A 24,679-nucleotide genomic window follows, 5' to 3' on the forward strand; every position below is an offset into this window, starting at 1 on the left:
CTGTAATTAAATGCAAGAATAAGAATAATGTAAAAAATAGGCTATGTGTACACAATAAGTGCATTGCATCAAATTATTAATTTAAATGTTAGTACAGTAGTTAAAGACAGTTAAAGACAGCACACAGTTTATAAAGTGGAACTATATTAATGTTAGTAACAATAGATACAAGTCTCCACAGGGATACACGCTGCGCGCGCGCGTGTGTGTGTGTGAAGAGAGAGAGAGAGAAAGAGACAGAGGGGGGAGAAAAGCAAAAAAACTTCCATCTAAAGTTTGTCGGAACTCGGAAGTGAATGTTTGGGAGAAAAACGTCAATATGGGGACTCGATGCAGCAGCGCTTCTGACTCTGTGTGATTGTGTTCGGGGGCCGCGAGCAGTGATTCTCGCCCTGCGCTTATTAATCCACAGCACAAATCAGCCGTCCGACCCCCGGGACCAGCGCTCGGATCAACAACGTTTGGAGGAATATGTGATTTTGTCACGCTTGGTTGAATGTGTAGCTGTATCAGGGGACGCGCGTCATTCCCGATCCAAGGCGGATGATGGAGAGGAATTACCCGAGCTCCAGCTTCACAGAGCCGGTCAGCGCGGCGGCTCAGAGCGCGGGCTGGGCCTACAAACCCAGGTACGAGAGGGCGGGTCGCTTCCCGAAGAAAACTCCGGTGATGGAAGGCCTAGCGAAACAAACACACATGCAAAAGTGTCAAGACACATATTATGGAAGTTTTAATATAGCTAACGCGTTTATAGCTTTAGGGACTCGCGCAGTAATACACTGTGATGATTTTTGTAAATCTCTGATCACCTTTCAATCCGCACTGTACTCACACCGTAATTCGTTATTATTCACTATGGTAACTTATATATTTTTGTGCATGAATGATCAGAAAGTGCAGGTTAAGAACTGTGTCAGCTTGGTCTCTCGTGTATAAACTTGTACACTGCAGTCACGGTGTGTTTGCAGACATGTAAACAATTGATCAGTGTTGCAGAACACGTGTCTGCAACTTTACACAAAAGTGTCTTATTTAGGTCTGTCTGTCGTTAATTAGCTTAATTTACACATGTATGGTGCCAGTGCATCGTATTTATATGCATAAATTGCTTCTGTTTATCAGGCAGTGATGTCAGATCTACAGTTTTCAAGTCATTTAATCAGTATTTAACTGTTCTGTAAAATGAATTTAAGTGCAATAACAAAACCTAGTAAGCAGCACATTAGACTTTGTGGACAGGCAGCAAACATCAAGAAAACATAACTGACCCACTTAGAATTAATTAGTGATCTTATTTTGTAAATTCTCATGAAGTGTCTTTATTTACTGCAGTGTAAGCAACATTGTCAACTACTGTTTTTTTCATACCTAAATGTTTCTAACACATCAACTTGGAAACCATGAAAACATAAAAACGTTTCCCCAGTTTCACAGACAAGGCTTAAGCCTAGTCCCAGACTAAAATGCATGTTTGAGATGTTTTAACTGAAAGCAACTTGCACTGACAAATCTTAATATGTCACTGCTATTCTATTGTTTTGTCTCAAGATGCACACTAGTAGTGTTTTTCCTAAGGAAAATTTCTAAAAGCTACTTAAAGGGATACTTCAGGATTTAGCATTGAGCTTTGTATCAGTAGAAAACCTGTAGTATTTTCGAATTACCGTGCTTTCCTCCCTCATATCCCCCTGAGACGAGAGATTTATGTATTTTTTGTCTGGAAAAAATCCTCCGATGACGCAAAAATCGTCATTTTGCGTCATCGGAGGATTTTTTGGCCAGAGGCTAAAGACTACAGCCAGTAGTAGGAGCTGTCCCGCATGTTTTCAACCCACCCATAGAGGGTGGGATCTCACTCACAGAATGTACACAGTGTCAGCCGTCTTTCTTTGGAAGCTAAGCTACCAGGCTCTTGTTCTGTGGAGAAAGCTGAGTAGTAGTGGTTACCATCCTCTTTTTCCCGGACACGTCCGGCCGCCGAGATCGTCCAAAATGTCCGGGATTTGGCTTTTGCTTTCTGCGGTCGCCATTCATTGTTTACATGCACACCTTTTGTTTCAATCTAACTGAATTCATTCCGATTGGTGAATCTGAATGTAGTGTTTACATGAACGCTAAACAAGTGATCGGTTGATGTGCGTTTTAACATTGCTAAGAAAATTCCCACTCCTCCGTGAGAGATACGAGACCGGTGCGTCTCACAGACTTTGACTGAAGCGCGACCTGCTCATCGGTAATCACGCCACCGGCCTCTCATCGTTCTCCCGCGCCCCTCAGTCTAACAGTAAACATAATGAATGGCGACTGTAGAATGCAAAAGCCGAATCCCGGACATTTTGGACGATCTCGAAATCCCGGGCAGACTCGTCACGGAGATTCACTAGTAGTCTAGAAAGCTCCAAATTCAAAAATAATTTCACATTTCTACTACATAAATGACCCATTTTAAATACACATTCATCTTTCCAGTGGTGAAGTATCCCTTTAAATGCCCTAATTGAACTAAGGCCTAACTCTGGCTTGAACTAAGCCCTGTCTGTGAAACTAAGTGTATTATTTCTAACTATGATTATAATTATAATAACTTATTAGCTGTGTTATAATGCATTAGGAATGCATTTATAAAGCTTTTCGTTACGATATAGCCTACAATCCTGCTTGTCTAATAGTGCATGTTATCTTGTAAGAAATAAAAGCACCAGGTGGTGTGGCAGTCAGAACCAGGGACAGTTAGTTTATTACACTGTCTTAGCATGCAAATAATTGCGATTGCGGAGCTCTGTTTACTCAAAAATCTGAAGTTCCCATCTTCTGACTTATGGTTTTGAATGGTTCTGTAGAAATTTACATTGACACCGTACATCAGAAATCAGTGATGTTAATTTTATGGCTGGTGAAAAAGAACAAGATTTTGTGTTTTATCATAAGAAAATATGAATTGAGAACAAATAAATAAATATATATTATTAACCTCCAGATAAATATTACCTGTGCATATTAGAGTGGTGGCTAACAAAATCCTTGGTGGGAGCTGAAGTCTGTTCAGTAGTAGTTTGGATTCACTAGTTAAAATGATCAGCTGTCTCTTTCAATAATTAAACATCCGAGTGTAAAACACCAGTCATGGACACTAAAGTCTTGTTTATTATTCTGATTCTCCAGCGATGTGTTGCCACTTTAGTTTTCTGACTACTATTAACTGAAATAGATAATTTAACTGACTAGAACTAGCTGATGGATATCCACTCTGTTAGTTCATGTAATGTCTGTACACACATCCACACTGAAGCCATCAAAAACAGCTAGGAAACAAACGCAAAAATTAATCTTGCCTGGTGTGACATTTACTTATGCAGATGTTTATTTGGCAAAATATATTATGTAGACAGACTTGCCTCTATTTAACAAGAGATTTGGCTTCGCTACAATCATACCAGACAAACCAACTAAAATATTTTCCATGTGTTTTCTCTGTCCAGACTCTATAGTCTTTGTAGCTTGTGACTTTTTTTGTCTCATTTGCTGTGAAGTATGGCTATTTATTTATGACGGAGAACTTTTATAATTCATTTTAAATATGCAGAGTATATAACTACCCAAACTATGCTACTTCTACCAGCTTATTATGAAGACTACTACTACCAAACTAGGCTGCTTCACAGAGAACATGTGTGATATATCTGCTATTATGTTTAAAATAGTTTGTTTTTGTTATACTGAAGAGTTTGGTTTGCATGTGACGTGTACAGAACCTCAAGAATAGGTTGCGTGTGAAGAGACTGTATACAAATGTGCCTGTCTTATGTGAAGATTAAAGATCTTTGTGTGAGCTCAGTGAAAGGTTGTGGTCAGTTTTTTTTAGGTACTGTCTAAAAGTGACATTTGTACTTTAATAGTTCAAGTTATGGTTCTACACAATTGGACTCTGAGATCCTCCAACGGCAGACCTTTGCCTCTAGTCACCAGCCTACGTTTACCACCACCCACCACCCCACAGGTGAGCAAACGAAACGACGGCTGTAACGAAAATAGTCACTCCTTTAAGTCACTGACAGCCTGTTATCTGTGTGTGGTATCTCTCTCTTTTAGGAGTGTTTGACTCAAATCAGCACAGCACAGCCAGCAGCAACACTACTGAATCATCAGTCATGAACTTCCTCTCCGCTATCGAATCCCGAGGCCTTCAGGCTGGACCTGCTGGCTCTACTCTTCTCCCTCCGTTTAGAAGCCCCTCTTGGCAAACAGGTAAATATGCATTAGGTCTCTGTTTTAGAGGAACCACTGAAGTTTTGGCAGCATCCTTTTTGCCAGTCATCCTTAATGGGCCATTAGGGCAATAGTTGGGGTCATATCTTTGTGTTTTCTTTTCATTAAAATAAAATAAAATGTTATTTTTCCTAATCTCCATGTATAATATGTCATTATTTAGTTGTTCATGACCATTTACCACCCAACTTTCTTTCTTTTTTTTGCTGCTGGACTCTTTTGTAAACTCCCTCTTAGCATGTGAAATCAATTAGCGCATTGCTGCACTCACGCATAGGCTGCACCTTTTTTGTCTTTTTTGCTCTTTCCCATCCTTCAATTATATTGTATGACCCCCTTAAGTGTTGTTGTTACAGACCAAAGGGGTATTTTAGTGCAAAAGGAAATTGGTTTAGAGATGACATGTAATTTAAATACTACCTGCAGTTCATCAATCTTTAATTTTTTCTGCTACAGGTGCAAACACTTCAACAGAACCTTTTCTCACCGGAGCCCTGCATCCATCAGGAACGTTCCCAACACCTTCTGCGCTCTCCTCCTACCAGCACCCTAGTGCCTTTCCTACAAGAAGTTTCACCACTACATCAGCACTTGCTGTTCAGGACAGCACTTTCATCTCTTCGAATGGCCTGCTATCCCCTAATGACCCTCTGCTCCAGTTCAAATCCTCCCAGAACACTGTGCCAACTTCACTTGCTTTTGGTGGTACGTCTCTAGGGGTTGGCTTGCCACCTCAGTCCTCCACGTATCGCTCAGCACAAGAGTCAGCCCCACACCTCCTTCAGCCTCAGTTCAGTCTGCTGTCCACATCTTTGGGCAGTTCCCAGCAGGCCCCTCAGCCTTACGGTGGCCCGGTTTTCTCAGGCTCCATCGAACGAGCACTTCAACGTGAATGTAGTGTGATCAAGCACCATCAGCGGCCTTCTAGCACCCAGCCAGTCCAGGAGCAGCTGGCTAGCAGTACTCAGCACTCCCTACAGGGTTACCTGCATGACGAGGATGACATTTCATATCAACAGGACCTTTCCCCGCACACACCTGTACCCTGCAGTCCTGCGGGTGACCCTTCACCCCTAAACGGCACTGCACAACAGAAGACTTCTAATACAGCGCTGCAGCAAACTCAGGCCTACGCTTCTTCTGTCCCCTCCCCTGGGTTTTCCAGCACATCTGGAGTAAAGGTTAAAGACGGTTCTTCCAAAATAGCTCAAAATCCCAGTGAGAACACAGACACTCAAGCCCAGACAAGCTCTCCAGGCCTGCAGCTGCCGAGCTACTCTTCCTCACCCCAGAAACAAAGTTCAGTGATCGCTAGCCAATCACAACCATACACATCCACGCAGCTTTCAAGCCTGGTGTCCGTTAGTGCCTCGCATGCTTATATCACATCTCAAAGCCTGACGAGCAACCTGAGCCAAACACAGGCCTTCTCATCTAGTTTGCCTGAGAAGCTTCCTTCCATTTACAAGACTCTCTTGTCCTACACTAGCCAATCTGAAGCTGAGACATCTGTGAGCCAGTCTCTAGTTTATTCCTCCAGTCAGCAGCAGGAATTGCCACATGTGGGAAACAGGGATGGGTATGAGACACCAGTGCAAACTCTTTGCATGGGAAGTCCTTCTCAAAACTATTCTTCCAGCCACTCTCAGGGCCTGCCAACCATTAGTTTCTATACCCAGGGGCCAACATCTGCTAGCATACCTTCACAGAACTATGTGTCAAGTCAGTCCCTATCCTCTGTCTCTTCTTTCTCACCCAGCCGTGCCCGAAGCATATCATCCGCTAACCCAGGCCCGGACTACATCCTAATGCAGTCTTCCCCTGTTAGCAAGACAGACAGTGCCCTGTTACAGCAGAAGTACTTGGTATCTGTCCAGTCATCAACCTCCTCTCCTGCCACCCACACCCAAGCCTTGCCAACTGACCAGTCCTCAGTTGAGTTAAAACCACGTCAGCAAGATGAACGAATCTTTCTTTCCTCAAAAGAGAGCTCTGGAGAGCTTCCTCTTGAGGATGTGCAGGCATTACAGAAAGGATCTATGGGGACCTCTCCCCAAACCCTTTCAGCCACTGAAATCGGAGCACTGAACAGCACAAAAAATGACATTTATGTAGTTTCAAAGATGGAAGACAGGCACAACACCCAAAGTGTCATTCGCAGTAACTCCCGATCCGAGGAGCAGATCCTTACGCATTTGGAAACCACAAAGGAGCTCGCTACTAGTGCCAATACTCCCTCCGACCCCAAGAGTAACCCTTTGTTGATGCACTCCACCCATGCACCCTTGAGTGCCGACCAGCTGAAACAGCATACTTTAGTTCTGAAAGGGTCCATATCTCAGCAGCAGAATCATCAGGGTCAGATTATCCGAGTTCAACCGAGTGATCCCAGACAGCTGTCTGAGGACCAAACACAGTTCATCCGGGTTCCCAGTGCCCAAGTGCTACTCGATCCCTCTCACATGATTGTTCTGCAGCAGCCTGTGCTCACCTCAGGCCAGAATCAGCCCAAGCAGACTATGTACATGCAGTCCGTACCAGTCCAGTATCTCCAAATGAACAGTGACACTGTTAATTTGACAGTTAATGGGCGTCACAACCACCAAATTGTCTCTCACCAAGTGCCCAATTCGGCAGAGTCCACTAAACAGGACCCAACACAAAAAGACAATTTCAATCATTCAAATCCCCATGACACAAAGCAGAACTTTACTCTCAGTTCTGTATGCTTTCCTGAGTCCATGCTATTGGCAGATGAGAGGAACATCCTCTCAAATGTCGATGACATTCTTGCTGCTACGGCAGCCGCCTGTGGCGTCACACCACAGGATTTTGTCAAATCCACATCATCTGATGGCGACATGTCGTCGGTAGCCAACTCTATAGATTCCAAGTGCAATTTTCAGTCCTCTGAGAACAGACTAAATAGTTTCCCATCTCAGCATATGATAATCGCTAACTCACAAGCGATGGCTATAATCGGTGCTCAAACGACATACTCCAAAGAAGAAACGGAGGGACACCAAGTGTTTACGCTCTCAAACTCTCATAACCAACCAGTGGTAAGAAACAACTCTGCACAAGAAATATCTGACAAGGTAGCAAACGCTCATGAGAAGAATGATGTGTTACCCAAAGGACATTTTGTTAACTCTAGCAATGGATCTGCTTTGAATGCTAATGGACTTGCTATCAGTAATACAACCTCATCTGACTTTCAGTTGGCTGGCCAGGAACAAAGTCAGTCAGGACATCTGAATATTGAAAATGTGTCAAATAATAATATAAGCCAGCTGAAGGGTTCGAAAGGCCTTAAAAACAATGACAGTCTTATTGAGCATCCTACTGATGGCCTTCCAAAAAAACGATCCAGATCAAAGGGTTCATCTAAGCAATCTGTTGAAGATGAAAATGGTCAATCCAAATCTCAGAAGAAAAGCACACAAGTTAAGCGCCAGAATTCACGTGCCAGTGAGGCAAGTTCAACTTCCACCTCAGAGATTTCCCACGACAGCTTCCAACAGCAGGAGAGGATGCGTCAGAAGTTAAGAGAGGTTGAAGAAAAACAGCCAGAGGTTAAAACTGGATTCTTGGGCTCCTTCCTGGACTTCCTTAAATCTGGATCCAGACAAAACCTATCATCTCCGCCAATACGGTCACCCAGTCGCACCAGAAAGCCTTCCACCTCCAAGAGGCCTCCCAATCCATTACTTATTCCTTTTAAACCTCCCCTTCCTTCAACCCCATTGATATCTCCAGACCCTCATAGTGTCATTTCTACAAAGCGACTTGATGAAGAGCTCCAGAGGAACCTGGAAACACTGCCATCCTTTTCCTCTGATGAAGATGATTCAGTGGGGAAAAACCAGGATCTGCAAAAGAGCATCACTTCTGCGCTTTCATCTTTAGATGAGCCCTCAGAAAAAAAGCAGAAGTTGGGTATGGAAGCTCCCTTTTTGAAGACATTTTCTTTAATATTTAATATTGCATTATGTATATTATATTATAATATAATATTTAGGATAGCTTCAAGGACTATATGTAAAGGTAAAGCATGTTGCTGTAGTATTCTATTTTGTAAATTAATCATTAGTATTGAGAAACTGAAATTTAGGTATTATGACAACCCTAGTTAATCTTTTCCTGTTTCAACACAACATATATTTAGGTGACAATACTAAGCAGCTTCAGGCCTCCAGCACACAGCCTATAGTTGCCAAGCCACAGGAGCAACCGAAGGCTGTACAGAAGATGTCTGCGGAGGAGCTGGTGAAGGATGTGCCTCCAGACAAGCTAGCTGTCCAACTGACCGCTGTTGCTATCGAGGGTCTGATGGACGAGGAGCTGTCAGATAGTGGAGGGGAGGGCATGTACCGGGAGCGAGATGAGTTTGTGGTTAGGAATGAGGACATTGAAAGGATGGAGGTATGCTGAGATGTGCTTTTTGTGCCATTTATTTATAAAAGTCAGCATGAAATCAACACTTACATGTTACTGGTCTTATTGTGCACAATTTATTCTGAACAAACAAACAAAAAAGCTAACCGCACACTGAATTCAGTCCAGACTAGAGAAAGTCTAGCACAAATATTTTATTTTATAAACTGCATGAAGCAAAATGGTTCAAGTGAATAAAAAGTTAGACAAGCACGAGCAGAGATTTCAGCACATTGTGTCACATTATAACAAACATTCACCATTTTAGATGACCAATTATGGATAATCAGCTGGATTCAGTTAGCAAGAGTAGAACTCAAAGGCTCTGTTCAAAATCGCTCCCTATACCCTCATTCACTATTCCCTACATTACTCCACTAATATAGTTCTCTTGAAGGAGTGAATGAAAACGAGTGAGTGAATTCAGACACTCAATGTGCTGGAAGGGCTGTCGATTTGCATACTTTGTCCTTGCTGTTTAATAATCATTTGACACTTGACCTTAATTAAACTATTTAATAATCAAAGTATGATAGTACCCTGTACCCACATTGGACCAGCGGCTTGTAAAATTAATGGATGGATGGTTAATTCAGCTGCGGCACCATCTTCTGGTCAGGCGTGTGAATTAATTTGGCACACGCCTCTCACAGTGCGTTATGGGTATACTCTAGCCACTGAGCGCACATCAGTTGTACACTCATTATTGCGGTTCATTTTGAGATTGAATGAGTGCACTCGATAACATCCACTATGGTTTCGGACACCACTACTAATGGTCCCCTCAAATAGTGCTTTATTTAAGGGTATAAGGTACAGTGTTACAAAGGGTTACATGTATGGCACAGAGCATTACCAATATACAACTGCAGCAAATAATATAGATATTACAAATATGCAAAAAATACAAATACTGCAGACAATGCAAAGATACACTGTATGGCAATTTTTTTTTATCCATTTGGAGTGCGACAATGTCTTCTAGCACAATCTATTCTGGACATTATTACAATGAAAAAAATGCCTGCCGCCTTTACCCTTTCACCTAGGATGCACAGGCTACTGGTTAACTTGAACGAACTGAAGTAATGGAACAACCGTCCTTCATTCTATTTGCCTCCAAAATAATTCATATTATGGAAGTAAAATGGGTTGTTAATGCCGTTTCATGTTGACTCTAAATTGTTAAAATTACATTATGTGACGTATCTGTTGTTGCTGAGCAGTTTGTGATGTTTTCACCAACCTCCTGTCAAATATATGAGACTTAGCGCAGGCCGCCTGACTGTGTTTCATCAATCCCTTTGTCTCTGTAAGCCTTTGATGTGTGTTTTGGGTGTAGATCACAATGATTGCTGGGGTTGAACCACCAGCCATCTGGAAGGTCCAGAAAGCCCTGCTGCAGAAGTTTGTACCTGAGCTCAGGGACGGGAAACGAGTGTTCTTTGCCACCAACAGTGTAAGTGTCAATACAAAACAATATATGTATGTGTAACTAGGGGTGTAACGGTTCTCGGTAAAAAAATCGTAACCGTACCATTCGGCACGCACTTCCATCTCAAATCTAATGACGCTTACTCTTTATAATGTGGTAAAAACAGATAGAGTTAGGCTAATGTATGTTTCTGTTGATGGATATGCTTTCTGTCTTCCCCTAAACTTTGTTCAACGCGAGTGCCGTATTCTTTAATATGACCAGTCATTTACGCCATCATCACCCGGGGTGTTGATAGCGCGTGAGCGCAGTAGAGACCTGAACAGCACACGTTGCTATCTGTAGCCGCGTTTCCATTAACGTTACCCTTCAAATTGCGCAGATTGAAATTGCGAATTGAAAATACGCCCAATGGAAACACGTCAATTTCGCAAAAACTCCCATTTATCGCAAAAAAGTTTTTACGCTCACATGAGGTGGTTTTTCAGGCAATTCAAAAAAGAAATATTTTGCAAAACTGCAATGGAAACAGTTTTTGCGCATTAACAGGTCACCTGACGTAGATGACGCGGTCCGTTTGGACAGAATACGAGACGGAGCTCTTTATTAAATTCATAAAAGACAAAAGAATTACAGGAATACTGGATTCTAAACCTCAAAGAAATGCCACAATCAAGACCTCGAAGCAGAAATGAGGGAGAAACACCTCATATGTGCCGCTCTCAAGTATAAGGGTCTTTCCTTTTTATTAGTAGCCGCGTTTCCATTACAGATTTGCGCAAATGTTTTGCGCTATTATCTAAATATCGATAAAAAACTATTGCGAAATGACGGCGTTTCCATTAACCGATGTTATGCGACTAAAACGTATTTTTTCTCTCTCGCGATAAGTCATTCCAAAAATCACGGCAACGGACGTTGGTTATAATATAACAGCCACCTCATTAGACATTATTATTATTATTAATGGAAGGAGACGTGGCGTGTTATCCAAGCATTAATGGCAGGGAAAGACCCCCGAACGACACATATAAGGAGTTTCTGGGTGTTTTGCCCTCATTTCTGCTCCGATTGTGGCATTTCTTTGAGATTTAGAATCCAGTATTCCTATAGGCTAATTATTGTTTCTTTTATGAATTTAATAAAGAATTCTGTCTCGTATTCTGTCCAAACGATCCATGTAGGCTACTTTTGTGTCTATTTGTTTTTCCTTTTTTAACCCCTAATTGAAAAACGAAAAATGAACGGCTGTTGTCTTTTTAAAACGCAAAGTTGAACACCAAAATTTTAATTTGAACTGGCTACACACAACTGCTGTGCTTTGTTTATGACTTTTTGCTCCTTTATTAAACATTTAAAATATTCACAAATTAATATGGAAAACATGTCGATTTTACTGTTTTTCTAAGGCCAAATTAGAAACTGGAATTGATGTCTTTCCCGCAGTGCTGAATGAGAAGAGCCATTAATATAATTAATAAACTATTGTTTTCTAAGTGTCGGCTAAAATCACATCTCCATCTCCGCTGTTAAGCAGATGCGCTTTTAGAGAGAAATGCAACTTTCATACGGATTAGCCTACAATCAGAAGGTATTAGCTTTCGATTCGAATTTGTTCGTTTTAAAGTGGACATTTCAAGCTTTAGCCTACATAGGCTATATTTTGTTTCAGTTCTCGCGCTCCAGTTTACGGAGATCATGAAAGTGCGTCTGATTGTTTCTTTTATTTTACAAAAGCACAGCGTTTTCTTGTTATTGTGAGTTCACACAAATAAAAGTGGTTGAGAATAATGTATTATTATTTTCTGTCTGACCAGAAATGATAGAGTAGCCTATTTTAAGTTGTTTCCACTGTTGATAGGAAAATGCAAGTGTTCGCGGCCGCGCCTCCGTGCGTGCTCCACGCTCAGCTTTGTTCCTTTTTTGCATAAAGCGTCTTCTAAATATAGCCTATTAAATGTTATAATAAAATAATATAAAATTATTATTATTTGCGTAGCTATACATGGACTTCAAACACACTGCGTCTTCTAAGTCAGGTGACTGTAAATGCGCAAAAACTGTTTCCATTGCAGTTTTGCGAAATATTCCTTTTTCGAATTGCCTGAAAAAGCACCTCATGAGAGCGTAAAAACTTTTTTGCGATAAATGGGAGTTTTTGCGAAATTGACGTGTTTCCATTAAGCGTATTTTCAATTCGCAATTTCAATTTGCGCAATTTGAAGGGTAATGGAAACGCGGCTAGTGATTGGATAACACACATACGTCTCCTTCCATTAATAATAATGGTTAGTGCAGTGGCTGAGATACATAAACCTACCGACGTCCGTTGCTATGATTTTTGGAATGACTTATCGCGAGAGGAAAAAATGAAGTTCTAGTCGCATAACATCGGTTAATGGAAACGGCGTCATTTCGCAATAGTTTTTTGTCGACATTTAGAAAAAAATCGCAAGAGTTTTGCACAAATCTGTAATGGAAACGCGCCTTGTGTTTAAACTAAACTCATTTAAGCCTTGCAAATTTAAACATTCAAGTGCACTCATCTTCTCAGACAACGAGCAATTGAGTTCTCTTTCAAGTCTTGTACTTATGTGGACAAATTCACACAGAAATTGTCAACATGCCCGTCTTGGCGAGTATCTTAGCAAACATAGTAGGTTATGTCTTAAGTGAACATATACAGTTGAGAAAGACAACGCATGTGTACATTATCAGTGATTTGGATCCGTGCAGCTCTTAAAGTGACAGCAGCCTAATATTCCTTCAGCTGTCTGTGTTTTTAATGTTAATCAAACAACAAAAGGCAAGAGAATCACTCCCTGCTATTGACTGAATAGCTTTTGTAACTTTAAAAATGATTGATCCTTATTTAATTTATACAGGGAAGATTATATGCAATGTTGTTTTACATTTGTTTACTTCATTCAATTTGTGTACCTGAAAACTACTGTTAGATACCTAAATAACCTTAAAAGCAACCTTTATTTCATTGGTATCTTTGCTCTATTGTATTTATTTGTGCTGTTGCTTGTAGTTTGATTATTTGTTCTTATTTTCTTAATTTTTATTTGACAGTAGTCCTTTTTTCCCTGAACATAGCACACACTGAACTATACTGAAATGTGAGTAACTTGAACCGTTACACCCCTAGTAGCTTCCAATGTATATATCAAAATGCTGTGAACAACACTCAGTGTCATATACTCTTTACAGTATTTGGGGTACTTTGGTGATGCGAAGTCCATGTACAGGAGAGTACATGTCAAATTTCTTGACACTGTCAACAAGCGGGAGTATGTTCGGGTTTGCAGTAGGAAACCACGATGCAAGCCCATGCATTCAATGAGGTACAGGCCGTATCTGCCTTACTCTATTAGCGTGAATTCAGCTATTAAGTACGGTGGCCGAGAGAGCTCAACGCGCTGCAACTGAAGAAAACACATGCAAATAGAAAAACACCTGCAAATTAAGAAAACATCTTCATCAGTTTCACAACACATGTGTGCTCCAAATACTCACAAGACAACCAAATACAGAAACGCGCTGCAAAAGTTCACAACACAACCAAATACAGAAACGCGCTGCAGAAGTTCACAACACAAACAAATACAAAAACGCGCTGCAAATAGAACAGAACACAACGGAAATGTTTCCGGGGAACCCAATAAGTGACGGACCCGGCTGGGACGTGCTCCCGGACGTGCTTGCTTACAGCTGTCTACTTTTATTAGTTTTTTTTTTTTTTTTTTGTGCAAAACATACAGAGATGACACGTTTATGACATACAACTTTGTATACAATATACAAAATGTATTTACAATATGTTCAATGTCATAAGAATACTAAAAAGAACAATGAGCTGAAGACTAAAATAAATAAATAAAAAAAAGGGAGAGAAAAAGAACATGAGGGAAAGACATTAATCTATACATCAGTTACATTGTACACATTTTGTCATGTTATGTTAAAATAAGTTTCATAAGAAATGTTAGAATGCAGCTAGGCTCCAAATATGAGACGGCAAGTTTTAAAGTTGAGACACTCACACACAGATATAACGCATATTTGAAAAACTTTGTTGTATAAAATGTATATTTATTTGCAACAGTTATGTTAACAGCAATAATACTATATCTCTGGTAAGAACAGCTATTCAGCTGATGGACACGCGCTGCGTTGTCATGGGAACATCCCAGGTGAAAATAATGAGGAAATTACTTTGTCTTTCGTTGCTCCCTTCATCAACATAATGGCACACAAGTGCCCCGCTCCCTCCAAAGTGCCCAATTCAAGGGCTCTGCCGTCTGCCCTTTTAAGAGAGTAGGGCATAGGTAAAGCTCACGATCAATAAGCACGTCCCAGCCGGGTCCGTCACTTATTGGGTTCCCCGGAAACATTTCCGTTGTGTTCTGTCCTATTTGCAGCGCGTTTTTGTATTTGGTTGTGTTGTGAACTTTTGCAGCGCGTTTCTGTATTTGGTTGTGTTTTGAGTATTTGGAGCACACATGTGTTGTGAAACTGATGAAGATATTTTCTTAATTTGCGGGTGTTTTTTCTATTTGCATGTGTTTTCTTCAGTTGCAACGCGTTGAGCTCTCTCGGCCACCGTAATTAAGTTTATTGTGAATAATTCATCTGTGCACTTGTTTCATTTTAAAAAATTTTTGACCTTGTAATGTGTAATCAAAATGTCATAACTGGATCTTCTGGTGAAAACAACAGACTTCTCTGACATATGCAGGACTTCTCCAATCATTTAGTCCACTTCTTTTTCATTACGACTTTAAAGAGACTTTGGCCTCACCTAATTGTCTTTGAACACAGGAATGTGTCCTGTGTGCAACCCCTATGTATAATATATAAATGAATCGCATAACGAAAGTAGCTCAGATGAGTTAGCAATCATGTTTTTCCAATTCTTCTCTAAAATGTCAAGCTGAGCCACAGGCCTCTATTGTGCAATCCCACCCAGCCAAATATTTTTCCATAGTACATCAGTCTCCTGCCAGTTTGTTTGAAATCTCCAACATCAAACTGATCCCACACATTACTCTATTCCAGCCAGCTAGCACAATATTCACAGGATTTTGGTTTCGGTCAGAACCGTTCCATTAGCTACGCTATCGATAATGTACATATTAAACTCCATCAGTATTTATTAATCTATGATGTATGTTTTTCCCAGAGGCTCTCAGGCTAAAGCTCTTCTGGCCCAACGATTCACTGCAGTGACTGTGTCGGACTCTCCCACGCAGAAAACGACACAACAGAAAGCTCTGTCTAAACCCAGACCCAAGCAGACGAAAGCCAAAGCTGAACCGCCACCCAAAAAGAGAAAGAAATGGAAAGAGGAGTTCACGACATCTCCCTCCGACTCCTCACCAGAGGCTGTGAGTGAGGATGACGGTGAGACACGTGACAGCTGGAGAAAACTGACCTTATAGCTTAGATGTGTGCACATCAGTGATGGGAAAAGCATGCTTTTAATTGAACCAATTGTTTTTAAAAAAATATTCACTTTTTTTGAAGAGCTCAAAACTACTACTCACTAAGGACATCTTCTGGATAAAGCTGTGTAAATACAACGGGAACACGGCAGAAATATGTTCAGTGACAATTTTATTTACAAAATCTAAAATATCAGTAAATACCATTAAATAGAAATTATTATTATATATTTTAGTAAGTTTAATTTTATAGTGCTTATTTTGTGTATCAACAAGTGTGTCAATCTTACAGATTTTAAGAAATGTATAGAAAATTCAACTCAACTTGTAATAATAAAAAGTGACAAAACTGAATATATCAGTTACAACCATATATATGGATGTATGTGTGTATATATATATATATATATATACAGTACCAGTCAAAAGTTTGGAAACATTACTATTTTTAATGTTTTTGAAAGAAGTCTCTTATGCTCATCAAGCCTGCAGTTAAAAAAACAAAAACAAAACAAAAACAGTAATATTATGAAATATTATTACAATTTAAAATAATGGTTCTCTTTTTTAATATACTTTAAAATGTAATTTATTTTTGTGATGTAAAGCTGAATTTTCATCAGCAAGTACTCCAGTCTTTGGTGTCTTATGATCCTTCAGAAATCATTCTAATATGATGATTTATGATCAATGTTGGAAACAGTTGTGCTGCTTAATATTTTTTTTATAACCTGAGATACTTTTTTCAGGATTATTTGATGAATAAAAAGTTAAAAAGAACTGTATTTATTTAGAATAGAAATATTTTGTAACAATATACACTACCGTTCAAAAGTTTGGGAACAATAACTTCTTTTTTTTTTTAAGAAATTAGTACTTTAATTCAACAAGGATGCGTTAAATTGATAAAAAGGTGATGGTAACGATTTATATTGTTAGAAATGTTTTTTATTTTGAATAAATGCTGTTTTTATGAATAAATGCTGTTAACGTTTTACTCATCAATGAATCCTGAAAAAAGTATTCCAAAAAAATATATTAAACAGCACAACTGTTTCCATCATTGATAATAACTGAGTATCAAATCATCATATTAGAATGATTTCTGAAGGATCATAAGACACCAAAGACTGGAGTACTTGCTGATGAAAATTCAGCTTTGCATCACAAAAATAAATTACATTTTAAAGTATATTAAAAAAGAGAACCATTATTTTAAATTGTAATAATATTTCATAATATTAATGTTTTTGTTTTTGTTTTTTGTTTTTTTAACTGCAGGCTTGATGAGCATAAGAGACTTCTTTCAAAAACATTAAAAATAGTAATGTTTCCAAACTTTTGACTGGTACTGTATATATATGTGTGTGTGTGTGTGTGTGTGTGTGTGTGTGTGTGTGTGTGTGTGTGTGTGTGTAGTAGCATCAGATATTTTTAAAAATTTATTTTAAATGGGAAAGTGCTACCTTCAAATTAGATTGATTTAATCAAAATAATTCAGTTTGCACTGGCTTATATTTTTCTATTCCATGTTTCTGCAATATAATATCTCATGGGGATCAGTCTTTCTGTTGCTGTTGTCCCACACTCATGCTTTGTCCAATCCCATCTCTGGTTTTCAGAGTTTACGCCTCCGGTTCCGTTCGCTTCCCGTTTCCTGAACACCAGAACAATGAAGGAGACCTTTAAGAGCTTCGTAGAGCTGCTGATCAGCGTCGCCCTGGACACGGATGTCATGAACGCGCTTGAGCGAGAGAACGGTGAGGAGCTCTGTCTGTTTTGTAACAGGAGTGTTAATAAGTGGCAGATGGTGAAGCTGACCTTTGTGGTTGATCTGGTCCTGCATTCAGACGAGCTGCTGCTGCCGCACATGAAGAGGGTGGACGGGATGATCACAGACAACAGGCGGAGACTGCTGCCCAAACTGCGCATGGGTCAGGTCTTCAAAGTGAGTCACCGTTTCCCAGAGTCCTGCTTCGACTCACAGTAATAATCACATTGGAAACTGGGACTAATTGTTCAATAAGAGTCAAAGATCTTTTTATACTTTTTTTGTTTGTTTTTATCTTTTTACTGTTTCTTATTTTGTATCTTTAGTATTGTTTGAATTTGATTCCGTTGTCGTTATTTAAAGTAGGGAAGAGTCTATATAAATCCCTATTCGGATGGGTCTAGTTTTCTTAGAGGACGTTAAAGAAATTTGTGACCTACATTTTTTTAGACCTATCTGAGCTCCAGGGGCCGGTTTCACAAAGCTATTTTAGACCGCTCTATAGTGTTAGACAAGTCTAAAATTTGCTCATAGACTAGTCTAATGCAAGTTAGACTGTTTCACAAAAATAAAGACCGACTTAATTTAGACGGTTTTAGACACCCCCAGGCTAACTTAGGTCTAAGACTCTGTTACCTTGGCAACCAGCAGTAACAATCAGTTATATTACAAACAGCCAAAAGAAAAGGGGAAATGGCTCATAATTTGTGGATTGCTGATGACGTTATGGAGAGAGCTATGAGAAGGGAAAGGGTTTTTAGGGACCGCAGTAACCTACTGGAAATATATAATAATGAGGACTTCATCGGTCGGTACCATGTTTTTGTATCTTTTCTGTACGTCTTTAACGCTCCGCTCAACGGTCGGATTAACGCTGTTAACTGTCGTAGCAATCTTTTTCCAAATTAAACATTTCTTCTTGTTACTACATTCTCCACTAAATTTCCCAAGTAAAATGTCCTTGTAACTGTTATACTCCAACAAACACATATTTTCCACTGGGGATAAACTGCACTGAACAGTTGAATGCGCTTACTCGATCCGCCATGTTTTTTGTTTTGAAAAGTGTCTTATTTTACCCAGAATGCATTGCAGTGTAGTCCTACTTAAGATAGTCAGAGTCTGAAGTGCTTTGTGCAACGGTCTGATTTAGATGTCTATCTGAAGTCTGACTATCTACTATATCTAAGCCATAGTTAAAGTCTATCTTTGTGAAACCGGCCCCTGTTTGCCCACCAATCTTTTGTATGCTTTCATTTAATTTCAATATGGATGATATCCGATGAAAAAATGTAATTATACAATTAATAAATAGAGCCAAATCACGGAAACTGTGAAGACTGCCCATTTTGATATCAGCGTCAGGTAGGATAATTGTATCGATTTCTCGGCTCACTTTGGGTTAAGTTGAAGTAGTGAAGTAGTATTGTATTTTTTTCAACAAATGAAATTTTCTTTATTTTCATGACAGTTTGCACCAGAAAGCATTGTTAAAATCATGATTTTAAAGTGATGATGCCCCCAGATCCCCTACAGGGATTTTTTTCACCTCTTGCGGGTCTGATAATAACAATACCAATATCGATACTGATTATTTCATTTCATGGTATGTGATTTTTTTTTTTTTTTTGTCGGTCATATGACATTAGTCTGCATTAATACATTTATTACAAAAGCAAATATGAGCACAATTAAGTAAAACATTTCATACCAATAGGTGTACAAATATAATAATAATATAATTTATTACAACATAAATATGAATAAATTAAACTAAAATACTAACAACATTGAACATGCACTTTCTTAATAAAATGGTATTCATTTTTCGGTGCACGCTCACTTCTCATAGTCATGTGACACAGGCCAGCTAAATATGTCAGGTGGGTTTTGGCACAATCATTAGAAAAAGTACTGAAAACATTTGATATTGTTTCAGAAACTGACATTTTGTATTAATATAATTTTAATATTGATGTTTTTTTAAAGGAATCAATACCAAATAAGTAGCTTGTAAGTATATAGATACTGCTGTATCAATGTGCCCATCCCTATTGGAGAAGTCCTGCTTACGTCACCAGACAGAAGTCTGTCGTTTTCACTGGAAATTTTATTAAAAATGACGAGGTAATTTTCACTAACTTGGATAGGTTAAATGCATAGGACAGATTCCAATTATGGGTTACCATACTTGGCCTTCAAATGTCACTTTCTTATAACATCAATTTACAATATGAATTTCCAATGAATGCTAAAGTTATCAACATGAGAAGAAGAATGCTTTCCTGTAATATTTTTTTTTTTCAGATGGGATGCATCTGGTGAGGATGACCCTAAACTAGCCAAACTACATGGCTTCCTTTAAACCAACTATTTGACTAGTCATTTAGACAACTCGGCAACTTTTAAACATCCCTACTAGAAAGGCAAAATGATCTGAATTGTTTAGTTAGCCGACTTGATCATGACTCTGACACAGCCGGTGAAAGAAAGTGGAGCTCTTCACACGCACAGACATTTTGTTCAGAATATATGATGCATATATAGTGAGAACGTCAGATTAAATTGATTAGTACTAAAGAAGAACTAATGTAAATCTGTGCATGTAAACATAGTCACTGTATTTGCTTAATACATTAGGATATGTGATTTTTCTTGCATGTTATTTTATCTGGCAGAATGCATTAGACAGCTTTCCTGAGCTGTCCGTGGTCACCGAGCTGAAAACAGACTGCGAGACTCCCGTTTTTAAAGTAAGGTTAAGTGGGAGGGCTTACAACAGGAAAACCATGAAGCCCTCGAAATCCCCCAGCAAACTTCCCTTGGTGAGTATTCCAGGTCTAGTAGTCTAGTGTTGCTAATGCCAAACATCCTGATACCAACTAGTTTTAATTTTTTGACCACTAGGAGGTATACCATACTGGCTTTTAGATCACTTTCGATGCACGGTTAAAGTCTTTACTTCTCTGTTTTTCCCACTCGATCAGGAATACACAGTGGATCAGCAGAAGACGAAGTGGTTTTCCCTATACCACTCTCTACAACACTATAAGTACCACACATACCTGATGTGTATGGAGGAGGTGAGGAATCAATGTGTTTGTCTGTGTGAGTTTTTGAAAGGATAAACAATCTACTAGTCCTTGCTGACAAGCTCTGGGAATCTTTGAAGGAATCTTGTTTTGACTGGCAGTGTTCATATCAGTATCAGCTCTGATGTGTGTTGTTTTATCCTCTGGTAAAATACTCACTCTGTTTGCTTATTCAATATAAGACCTGAACATTGGTCTAGTGCTGGGTTTTCCAAATGGGTGAACTGCGGGGGGTGAGTTGATGACTTATTAAATCTAAGGTAAAATGCAAACAAAATAAAATCATCAAAAATAAAACTAAAATTGTGATATAGCTTGGTGCAATTATCAAATCGAAGGCTGCGATTTGAATAAGTGTTATAGTCTGTTGCATCTCGGTTCTCAGTAAACTCCATCTCCAACCAGTCTCAACCGTGCACAATGTGCACTAGGTTCACTTTATTTGCACAGTTTCCAACATTTTGGGATAGAAGTTTACACCATTTCACCAGTATTCCAACTTGACCATTTGAACAGTTGAAAGTTAAAGGGGGGGTGAAATGCTCATTTTCACTCAATCTCCTGTTAATCTTGAGTACCTATAGAGTAGTATTGCATCCTTCATATCTCCAAAAAGTCTTTAGTTTTATTAAATTTATTAAAGAAAGATAGGCTGTACCGAGTCTTTCCGGAAAAAAACGAGCGTCTGGAGGCGGGCCGTGTGGGCGAAGCCAGAGCATCCGTCGATCTGGGCTTTGTTTATAAAACATTCATCGTCGAAATGCAGGGAACAAACAGTCTACACAACTCGTTTCTGCATCCACTGTTCCTAACGCTGGGTTCTTTGGTAAGCTTTCCCTTACATCCAAAAACACACTTTGGAGACACTATGCAGCGCTGCCGATGATTTCCTGTTGAAGCGCGTTGATGTGCGCGGTCTCGCTCTCCTCTGGTCGACGTGTGCGCGGCCGCGCTTTTCCGGGAGAAATGCTCATATAAGGAGTTCCACTCTGGTCTACGTCATTAGATCCACGGTCGAAAAAAAACCAGCCGAAACTTGTACCAACCCGGAAGTAAGATTTTCGGCACAGAAATTCTCTGTTATTCGTCCAAAATATTTAAAAAAAACTTTGGCCATGTTTAGCATGAGAATCCATCTCTTTAACACTGTAAACAACTCTGAATACATGAAACACCATTGTACCCCCCCTTTAAGTCTGTGCACGTCATTTTTGTACAAATATTCATATACCCACCCTACATTTTTTTTTTGTTTAGAAGTAATTTTTGCCACAATAAATGAAAAAAAGCCTATCGCAACTTTAGTTTCACGCCGACTTTAAAGTATAAATGTTTGTATTGTAACGTGCAGTGTAAAATAATAAAAAATATTACATTTATTTTATAGGACAATTGTAATTTACAACAGTAATACATTTAAACAAGCCCTATACTTGCAGCCCTGTATATATAGAAATAAAATTAAAATAATCAATATTTTATCTGTTTACTTGCATGTCATGTGACCATTAAAGGGTTTGTTCACCCAAAAATTCTGTCATTAATTACTCCCCCTCATGTTGTTCCAAACACGTAAGACTTTTGTTCATCTTCAGAACACAAATGAAGATATTTCTGATGAAATCTGAGAACTTTCTGTCCCTCCATTTACAGCTACGATTGAATTTAGGCTTTTATTCACATAAGCATTCATCAACTCATACATCAGTTGTGGTAAACGGAAGCTCTAGCGTGTTCGTTTGAAGTGCGAGAACCAATGAGGTTCATTCTCGTGTTACGCATCACGTTTGAGCTTCAGCAAGAACCATAAGGTTTGTTCTCGCCCGTCAAGCAGGTTCAGTTGAGCTTCTATCAATGTTCGCTGATCAATGTTAAAATGTGAATAAAAGACTCAAGTCAATCTGTTCATCATATAAAATGTCTTTTCAGAAAAGTTGGACTAAACTGCTAAATTCATATGAATTACTTTTACAATCTCTTTATGAACTTTTTGAAGCGTCAAAGTGTCAGTGGTGTAGCTGTAAATGGAGGGTCATAAAGCTCTCAGATTTCATCAAAAAAGAAAGTCTTACGGGTTTGGAACGACATGAGGATGAGTAATTAATGACAGAATTTAATATTTTTGGGTGAACTATCCCTTTAACCAACATCACAGAACCATGAACATGCGAATGTGTCATTAAATTATCAAAATATTTATGTCTAAGGGGCTTTGGGAACATCTGGCCTAGCGCTTAGCACATGTGCTCCATGTTGAGCTGTGGTGCTCATATGGGAGATCCAGGTTCGAATCTGATTGCTACGACCCAACAACCACTCGAAACCCTTTGTTTTCTTTATGAAATGTTCAAATCTTCTTTGTGTTTACAAGACTGATGCACTGTGATTCTCTCTCATATCCCAGATTCAGTTGTTGAAGTCGCGAGGTAAAGACCTGGGGCAGGAGGAGACGGTCCAGACTTGCATGGGCAACAGGACATGGGTAGAGGGCCTGTTCGATCGCTTCGGGGAGCTTCTGACACAGGTGCAGCAGGCCTGCCTTTAAACAGAAGCCTAGATTATGCTGATAGACAAATATATACTGGAATAAGCTTTCATAAACCTGATGAAATGCTTTAAAGCACCATTGAGGACAGACATCAATACGAAGAGACTGTAAGGGTTTTAACAAATGGATTAGATAGACCAAACATCTGCCTTTTTCTGACATCCACAGAGACGATGGACTTCGAATGTGGTTTTACATGTAAAAATGCTTTGGTTAAACTAGCTGTAGTTGAGTATTTTCTGTGCTGAATCAATGTCGGCATCCTTTTATCAATAAGGAGGACCAGAATTGATGATCTGTTATGTGATGCAGAGTGTCTTGCTGAGAAGTTTTAAACCATCTTCGGTTTAAAAGAATAATATCAGTCTGTAACTACGGTTAGGAGGGCAAGGTGATTCTAAAAATGAAATTATACATAGATATATATGTAAAACATCACTTTTTAAGACTGAATGCCAAATTTATATATGTACATTTTGTATAGAGAGCTTGTTTGTCAAAGGATTCTCATGACATAATATAGAACACTTACCCGATGTGCTTTTGAAACTCTGTTTTAACAGAGTTGGTGCAATTCTAATAATGCTTTTGTGATATATTTTGTTGTAATAAAAGCATTTACTTAAACTATTTTTTCTGAGGTAAAAATCTCTTTATACTCTTTTGTCCTTTTTTTCCTCAAAACATTTATTTTATCTCACAGATAGATGTATTTTTCACAGAAGGAAATATTGTGGTCATTTGTCATACATTTGTAGATGGCCTATACGTTTATGTCATATGCACATTGTATAAAACATTTAGAAAGTTCCTTTATTTGGGGATTTTGCTGGTTTTCCACCATTTTAAGCAGATTACTGTGCCGACAGCATTGGATTAGTTTTATGCTTTTCAGGTGTAGCTGTGTAAAACACTACAATGTTTTTGCTGACGTGAAAATAAATTTCCTATTAAATGAGAACTTTGAGTGAGTACTTCATTTATAAATAATCAAAGTTGCTGCTTGCGTTTTTGGCTGTCAAATGTCAAAGCCCTTTCGTGCTTTTATGACCACTAAGCTTTGTGTTTTGTCTATACATTTGATTTTCCTGCTATCAGTGTTAGTGAAACGCCGTCACAGGAGCTCTTGACGCAGGCAAAACAAAGTCTGACGGTGTATGTTAGATAACGGGACCGAAGAAAGAAAAACATTGTAAAATCATATTACTCCGCTTCATTATCATAAATCAAAATACAAGGACTAACTTGCACACTGACCTTAAGTTGCCAAATACATTAAAAGCAGTTGTGTTGAATGTGTTGAACAGTAAGGCAGCTGCAGTGAAAGTGTTTCAGCCACTCAAACAGGAAGTTATATTCTCTGATATGTATTTTTTAGTCTTGTCTGTTGTCCTTGTTCCTCTTTCTGCAGAGCAAAGCAGTGATGCTGCAGATTTGTAAGTGGACAGTGTGATGTGACCTGTGGATCGGGGTGATTTATCACTCAGCGTACTCCCATACTTCCACTGGGAGAGGCTGGTTAATCTTTAGCCTGTCTTCACACAAATTCACTAGAGGAATTGTGAAGTGCATTGTCTGTGAATTTAGAGCAACCAAATCAAGAGCAGTAGTTTTCATTGACGTGATTGATGTGTTATTAGAAAACAAAATTTCAACATAATGGAGTGGAACCAATTAATC

At 39.1% G+C, this 24,679-nt stretch overlaps 1 protein-coding gene across 1 annotated transcript; it reads left to right on the top strand.

Annotated features, from left to right (window-relative positions):
• Positions 1 to 192: 192 nt before the first annotated feature.
• Positions 193 to 23,958, top strand: qser1 (glutamine and serine rich 1). Its single transcript, XM_079874173.1, has 13 exons — positions 193 to 629; positions 3,897 to 3,997; positions 4,090 to 4,245; positions 4,723 to 8,205; positions 8,435 to 8,691; positions 10,046 to 10,162; positions 13,355 to 13,488; positions 15,327 to 15,547; positions 17,211 to 17,348; positions 17,439 to 17,536; positions 20,038 to 20,184; positions 20,347 to 20,442; positions 22,856 to 23,958. The coding sequence occupies exons 1-13, from the start codon at positions 544 to 546 to the stop codon at positions 22,994 to 22,996; spliced, it is 5,175 nt and encodes a 1,724-aa protein (XP_079730299.1). The 5' UTR covers positions 193 to 543; the 3' UTR covers positions 22,997 to 23,958.
• The last annotated feature ends 721 nt before the right edge of the window (positions 23,959 to 24,679 follow it).

This window comes from Squalius cephalus, assembly GCF_949319135.1.
Source record: "Squalius cephalus genome assembly, chromosome: 6".
NCBI lineage: Eukaryota > Metazoa > Chordata > Actinopteri > Cypriniformes > Leuciscidae > Squalius > Squalius cephalus.